Genomic DNA, 8,142 nt, shown 5'->3' with positions numbered 1-8,142 from the left:
TAAAAGCTTGCAAGCAGCCATCTAGATGCAACGATGGGTCTCTCCTCATCCAGAGCAAAGAAGAATGAAGAAAACCAAAGATTCATGGAAAGAATTCGTCCTGGCGACTGGTACACCATGTGATCCACAGCCTATATGACTATGAGACCAGAAGAACTAGATGGTACCCAGCTACCACTGTCAACCACACGGAGGGGGATCTATGTAGGAGATCCTGGATAGAGAGGGAGAACAATGTGGAACAATACTTAAAATCATTTGGAAAAAAAAGGGAGGGGGGCAGTTTTGCTGGTCTGATAGAGCCTGGTGGAACCACTGAGACTATGGCCCCTAGCTGCCCTTCAAGTCTGGAATAGAACCTACACCTGTGACTTCCAGCCAAACAAAAGACAGGCATAGGAGTTGAACAGTTACCTGAGGTAGATAAACTCCTTGGAGAGAACAATCATGGGAGAAAGAAGGGCTTCTTATGCACAGGGAGACAGCTCAGGGGATAGGGGTGCATGGAGGGCTGGACACAGGGAAGAGGTGACTATCGGGAGGAAGTGAGAGGGGAGCTGTTGCATTGTGGTGAATTGTGGTCAGTGTCATGAAACAAAGTGTATGTGAACTGCTGTATGGAACGTGAATTTGCTCTGTAAATTTTCACCCAAATCATAATTAAAAAAGAAAATCAAAACAATATGAAAAAGTATACAGTTAAATGTCTTGCTTCTAGCTCTGCCCCCCTGTACCCTAAACCCTACTGCCCACCTCATGGGGAAATATTTTTATTAATTTCTTGTGTATGCTTTCAGTTCCTTTGTGCAAATACAAAGCATCATTTCTCCCCTCTCTTAGATAAAAACGTGTGCTCTCTGTCCTGCATTTTGCTTTTTACACTGAACCATATATTTTGATCACGTCTTCAGATCAGTACGGAGCCCTTTGTCCCTTATTTAAGCTGCACAGTGAAAAGGTTCACACCCTGGACCTAGCAGATGGATGGTCCAGTCCGTGCAGATGGACCCCTGGGGTGTTAGAGTCTTTGGTGAATGTAAACAGGGTTGCCAGGAATACCTTGTACCTGCTAGCTCATTTTTTTTTTTTTTTCCTCATTTCCTTTTTGATCCTTCATGCTCTGATTCTTCAGGACAATGTGGACTTCTAACACATCACCTGTGTTGACCTCTGGTCTTTGGCCAAGCCCTTAGACCCTGCTGTAGTCTCTTCCTCCTTAACTCCAAATTCAGCCTTTACCTCAGTCTTTATCTAACAGGAAGTGTTTACCCACCACCCCACTGGTCACTTTCTGTTTACTCAGCATTTTTTTGTTTTTCTTTTAAAAGCAAAATAAGACCAACAATTGCAAATAATTTTGATGATTACAAATAATATCAGCAATAATAATAGCACATGTTGAATGTGCCAGACACTCTTTTAGATGCCTTGACGTTAATGGCCATCATGTCGATTTCAACTCACGGTGACCCCATGTGTGTCAGCAGGGTTGTGCTCCGTAAGGTTTCCAAGGTTGTCGCTTTTTGGAAGCAGGTCACTAGGCCTTTCTCCCAGGCCTTCTCTGGATGGACCCAACCCTGTCATTCTTTGGTCAGCAGCTGAGCATGTTAACCATTTGCACCCAGGACCCTTCTAGATGTCTTATATCTTAACCAGTCACTCAGTCCTCTTAATCTGATGAGTAAGGAATTGTCATTTTACAAGAGTCTCTAGGTGGTGGAAACAGTCCCTGTGCTTGGCTGCTAACCAAAAGGTTCAAGGTTCAAGTCCACCCAGAGGTGGCTTAGAAGACAGGCCGAGAGACCTACTTCTGAAAAATTGGCCACAATAAACCTTGTGGAGCACAGTCCTACTCTGACACACACAGGCTCACCTGGTGTTGGAATTAACTCAACTGCAACTGCTTTTTTTTTTAATATTACAATTGAGAACACTCAGTCTCAGAGAGGTTAAGTGACTGACACAAGATCACACAGTTGCTGAGTTGCAGTTGAGTTTAGCCCAAAGCTACCTGACCCCACGGTGGTCTCACCTGCTAGAACCCAGAGTGACAGGGCTTGTAGAAATCTGGGCTAGTCTAGAGGCTTGGCTAGGGCTCCCTCGTTAGAGCCCTCCTAATCCTTTGTGTTGCTCTCTAGCTTCCGGGAGGATTTCCATTACAATGACACTGCTGGCTACTTCATCATTGGAGGGAGTAGGTATGTGGCTGGCATCGAAGGGTTTTTTGGACCGCTGAAGTACTACCGCCTCCGCACTCTGGACCCTGCCCAGGTGAGCCCAGGACTCCAAGGAGACATTTTGCAGACATTCGTGGGTGATGAGTATGCCAAGCCGAGCCACGTAACACCGAGTAAAGAAAACACTTACTCCAGCTAGAGCGCACATGGACTGTCATCAAACATAATTAATATTGAGGCTTTTTCCCAGCAAATGCGATAATAGATTTCTGTTAACGCTGGGTTCATTTAGTACTCATAAAATGGAACCCATTTACTTCCTCTGTTTTAATAACTACTAGCTTAATTATAGAGTAGATTTTTATCAGGCTGTTGCCTATCCAGTGATTAAGCTAATGAAAGGAGGGAGTCGTAGTTATTTGGTAAAGCTTCTTTTATGTGCTTTTATTTAAAGTATCTGAAGAGGCGCTGCTCCAGCAAATTAAAGCCTCAGTTCTGCACACTGCTCTTGTCAGAAATGCAGGCGTGTGGCTCACCCTGGGGTGTACCGGCTGTGAGCATAGCGATCCCTGGGGGCTTTGGTGCACTGTCACAGTGCACGAAACAAAACAAAACAAACTCGATGCCGTTGAGACAATTCCAACTCATAATGAATCCTGTTGGGTTTCTGAGGCCGTAAATCTTTACGGAAGTAGATTGCCCTGTCTTCCTTCCACAGAGCAGCTGCGTGGGTTTGAACCACTAACCTTCTGGTTAATAGTCAAATGCTGTTTGTACTTGGGTACAAACCTAAGATACTGTGCCACCAGAGCTCCTTGTCACAGTACACAGTGGTTCTCAAATCCAAAACCCACCCAGGAATGGAATTTCCACCTCTCCAGGCCACTTGAAGCTAGGCTGATGGGGCAGCGGGTGGGTTCCCCAGGATGGAGCCCTTAACAGTGGTTGTTTTCTTTGCCTTGGAAAGGAGTCAGGACCCCACCCAATACCTAAGAGAGGAACATTCTTTCATTTCCTTTGACCCTGTAGGGTTTGCCCTGGGTGAAATAGGAGTGACTAAGCACACAACAACAACAACAACAAGCAAATGTCATAATTAGGAAAAATGGGGACACCCTGCTCCCCACAAATGACATCTTAGAGCTCCTATTGAGAATCCTCTATGAAAAGGAAAAACAATGAAATTCATTTATTCTTTTGTGCAACAAATAATTATTGAGCACTTGCTGTGTACCAGGGTCTGTTCTAGGTGTTGAGGTGACAATGAAAAATAAGATGGTGGCTTTTATACCTTTTCCTGAAGGTGGTCCACAGTAAGAGATTTAATTCCTATCATGGCCAGTGCATACAAATGGATCTCTATACATTGAGCAATGACATGTATATACTATATGTAACACAAAACAGAAACAAAATTTCTACTAAGAATGCATAACCAAAAATACCAAACTCACTGCCATAAAGTCGATTAGACTCGTAGCGACCCCTCCTTGGGTTTCTGAGGTGGTATCTCTATGGAGGTAGAGTCCTTCCGAGGAATGGTTGGTGGGTTTGAACTGCCAATCTTCTGGTTAGCAGTCAAATGCCATAGGCACTACGCCACCAGAGCTCATGCGTAGCTTTGCTTTATTCAATACAATGTTTTATTTTGTGTTCTACTTTATGTATCTGTGTGTGTGTGTGTGTTTAAGGAGCTCTGGCAGTATAGTGGTTAAAGCATTATGTTGCTAACCAAAAGGTCAGAGGTTTGAATCTACCAGCTGCTCCATGGGATAGAGATGAGGCAGTTTGCTTCCAACAAGATTTATAACCCTGTGGGGCAGTTCTGCTCTATCCTATAGGGTCAATATGAGGCAGAATCAACCTGGTGGCAGGAGGGATTGTGGTTTATATATGTGCGCATACACACACACACACACACACACAGGCGGTTGGTTACAGTCCACTGAAATAATTTCATGGCCCTCTAAAGGGTCACAGCCTGCATGTGGGCAGCCACTGGTGTTCTTGAGAACCTCCCTTTCTGCCTCTTAAGTAAATAAGTCCCAGAAGACTGCAGTGCATGCTTTGATTCAGATCTGAGCAGAGCATTTGGGAGCACAGGGCAGGAATGCCGGCATTTGCCAAAAATTGAATGTGGGGTTGGGGGGACTGTTTGGGACACCTGCCCCCATGCAGTGGCCTTGAATCTGGCTCTGTGAGGTTGAGTAGGAATCTGGCATGCAGAAGGAAATGGGAGGAGGCTTCCTAGGCAGCAGGCCCACCCAGGTAGACTTGGCATCAGTCGGTACAAGATGAAGGGAGGAAAGTGTGTGGTTGTCTAGGGCGAGCATGCAGCAGGAGACAGAGAAGATTGGAGGCCTGGTCTCTGGGACATCCTGACACTTCAGAGGCTCTGCAGACAAGTTGGAGTCCTTAGGTGGTACCAACGGTCAAGCATTTGGCTGCAAGGTTAGAGGTTTGAATCCATGAGAGGCTTCTCTGAAGGATGTGCTGGTGATCTCCTTCTGAAAGATCACAGCCTTTGAAAGCTGGAGCACAGTTCTTCTCTGAAACGCATCAGGGTCGCCGTGAGTCAAAATCAACTTGATGGCAACTAGGGGTGGGTGTTGGTGATGACATGCCAACAAGATGCCACAAAAGGAATCTAGATGAGGAAGAGGTCCCTGAGAGGCACAGACGGTCTGTATTTGGCTAGTAACCCAAAGGTTGCCTGTTTGAACCCACCCAGCTTTACCATGAAGATCCAGGTCTGTTGAGTGGTTTCTGTGAAAACTGTAGCCAACTTGACTCCAGAGTGTACAGAGTCTTTCCAGATGAGCACATAAACGAATCCCTCTAAAAGGAATCCAGAAGGGGAGGTAGTGAGAGCCAGCGTGTCCTTGATTTAATGCTAGCACCCTTTCTTGTGAAAATCCAGAGTGGATGATGTGTCTGCCAATAAGCCACTGGTGATATCAATGGGGGTGTGAAATCAACCTGGACACATCCCTATAGAGATCAATGGGTGTTTGGTGGCAATTGTTCATTCGATTTTCTTGCCTTCTCGTAGATTGTTAATCCCCTCCTTGAGAAGCAACTTGCTGAACAAATCAAATTATATTATGAAAGGTGTGCTGAAGTTCAAGAAATAGTGTCTGTGTATGTGTCCACAGTGCAGCAAGGCAGCAAAAGCGAACAAGCATGTAAGTATTGAGCTCCAGGCGAGCAGTTATAGCCCCATGCATTTGTATTAGTGAATGTTTTGGCTTCATTTTGAAGAGAAGAGCATAGGATATAGGACTTGGCTCTGACTTCCTAGGGGACACGTGTCACCTTCGGTCCTCCACACGTGGCTGTAAGTGAAAATGTGCATTCCACCTGGACTCTAAGCAGACTGGTCACAGCCAGGAAGACCCAAAATTGTTCTCCTGACTTCTACCCTATGCAATCTAGTTTAGAATACATTGCAGTATTCCATGCATAAGAATGCCAGGCCAGTCTAAGAAGATAAAAACAAATTAGAAAGTGAATTAATCATTACAAATGTTTCCCCATCAGTGTACTTCTGTCTTGGGCCATTAATATCTGAGTATTCATTGCTTTTAGAAATGTTGAACAATGACTTTGTTATTTGGGGTTTGGTTTTATTTTTCAAATGAAAAATAAATCCTTGAAATTGATTAATTGTGGAAGACATTGGTAATTTTCAAAAGAAGGAATGGATTTCAAATGGACTGTTTCATGCTTGCTTGTATTTGAGTGGACCTCCTTTTGCCTGTACAGGTATAAAACTTGGTCCCGTCTTTGTCTACCAGGGTTTCAGCTGGGATCTAGCTCTTGTTAGTTTCTCTGTGCTATAGAACTTCTTGTTCGATAGAGTGGCACTGGAGCTAGTCACATATGTTCCTTCTGGAAGAGAAATTCCTGTGGGACATTTGCCATGAGCAAGAGCAAATTGAGTATTTCAGTCCTGCCCACACACCTCCTCCCCATCTCCAGAGCTCAAGTTCTCATTCCCAGCCGTGGAGGGATGGCTGCATCCTGAGCACACTCCAGTCCGGTAGGGCTCCTGTGAAAAGATCCCAGATAGCGATTAGAGATGGTGATCTGTGAGTGTGGAAAGGTAGCACTTCTGCAAATCAGTTTAAGAATAGGCTACCCTGGTCCCCAGCTGCCGCTCTCACCAGTGAATCATCCAGAAAATATGATGCTGTCAGAAGAGGGGAAGATAGATAGGAATAGCAATATCCCAAACAGGAAGGAAACTGATTTGGGAACTGATGTAATAATCAGGAGAGAGACGCTGAGTCAGAAGGCCAGCCGTGCACACTGATCGCTTGGGTGCTGTTCACAAGCTTTTCCTCATGCCTTTACTGCCCTGCCTCCCTGGGGGTCCGTGTGCTTTGCTCCTCAACTCACAGTGCCAAAAGGATGGCCTAGATAGTGGCTCCTGGGACCTGGGCCGAGGCCAGCTGCTCCTTCTGCAGAATTGCTAACCACCCTCAGCAACTTTGGCATGTTTCCCTTGGACTTGGCTCTGAATTTGTGACCTCGAGGCAAAGGCATCATGGCTGATTTTAAATCCCGAAAGCATCCAAACCAACATTCAGTAACGTTAGGTCTGACCTCTATGTCTTGTTCCGCTTAGGAAGAAAGAAAGGGTTTAGAGAGGAGAGACTTTTACTCTTCTAAGGAATGGAAAAGGAGCTCTGGGGGCACAGTGCATAAGGCATTTGACTGCTAACTGGTAGGTTTGTGGTTCAAACCCACCAGCTGTGGAAGGAAGGAAGGAAGACGGGGCAATCTGCTTCTGTAGAGATTTACCGCCTTGGAAACCCAATGGGGGTCACTGTGAGTCGGAATTGACTCAGTGCCAGTGGGTTTGATTTTTTGGTTTTTAAGGAGTGGAAAGCCAGCTGCTGTTTAGTCGACCCTAACTCTTTTTTTAATTTTTATTGTGATGTGGGTGAAAGTTTACAGAGCAAATTCATTTTCCATATAGCAGCTCACATACCCTTTGTCTCATGACATTGACTGCAGTTTCCCGCAATGCAACAGCTCCCCTCTCACTTCCTCCCCATTTACCTCTTCCCTGTGTCCTTCCCTCTATGTACTCCTACCCCCACCCCCAGTTGTCTCCCTGTGCATACACAACCCTTTTATTCTCCCATGATTGATCTCTCCAAGGACTGTATCTATCTAGTCTCAGGGGTTCCACCAGGCTCTATCAGACCAGCAAACCTGGTTCTTTTTTTAAATTTATGATTTTGAGTTTTGTTCCACAATGTTCTCCCACTGTATCCAGGATGTCCTACATAGATCCCCCTCTGGGTGGTTGACAGTGGTAGCTGGGCACCATGTAGTTCTTTTGGTCTCATAGTTGTACAGGCTGAAGAGCACATGGTGTACCATTTGCTTGGACTAATTGTTTCCATGTGTCTTTGGTTTGGCTTTCTTCATTCTTCTTTGCTCTGGACAAAGACAGACCCATCATTGCATCTAGATGACCACGTGCAAGCTTTTAAGATCCCAGTCACTACTCACCAAAATAGAATGTGGAACAGTGTTTTCATGTAGTATGTTATGCCGATTGAGCTTGATGTCCCCTGCGACCATGGTCTCAAGACCATGGTCCAACTATTTGCTCCCTCTGGGTAGTTGGCTGTGGCCAAGATGTGACTACAACCTTGCCCCTTTACAAATCCACTTGTAGAAACATTTCGACCCTAACTCTTGGCACCACATGTGTGTCCCAGTAGAACTGTACTCTGTAGGATTTTCAATGGCTGATTTTTCTGGAAGCTGGTTGCCAGATCTTTCTTCTTAGGTGCCCTTGGGTGAACTTAAGTAACTAACTTCTCCATTAGCAACCACATGCATTCTCACCTTCCATGCAGGGACCTGTTGAAAAAGTAAAAGAGCTGAACAGAAGATTTCAAAGAGCAGCTCGAGTAGACAAAGCCAATTACTATAATGAAATGTG

General features: G+C 45.2%; 1 protein-coding gene across 1 annotated transcript in view; it reads left to right on the top strand.

Annotated features, from left to right (window-relative positions):
- Window positions 1-8,142, top strand: part of SEL1L3 (SEL1L family member 3) — a 253,483-nt gene that overhangs the window by 100,863 nt on the left and 144,478 nt on the right. The window contains exons 7-8 of the mRNA XM_007955282.1: window positions 2,139-2,271; window positions 5,230-5,362. Coding sequence (XP_007953473.1) covers window positions 2,139-2,271; window positions 5,230-5,362 — 266 coding nt within the window. The remainder of the gene's footprint in view (window positions 1-2,138; window positions 2,272-5,229; window positions 5,363-8,142) is intronic.

This window comes from Orycteropus afer, unplaced genomic scaffold (assembly GCF_000298275.1).
Source record: "Orycteropus afer afer isolate SDZICR_OR568_19922 unplaced genomic scaffold, OryAfe1.0 scaffold00497, whole genome shotgun sequence".
NCBI lineage: Eukaryota > Metazoa > Chordata > Mammalia > Tubulidentata > Orycteropodidae > Orycteropus > Orycteropus afer.
Note: the sequence above shows the minus strand (reverse complement) of the source record. Positions and strands in the feature narration are given on the sequence as shown.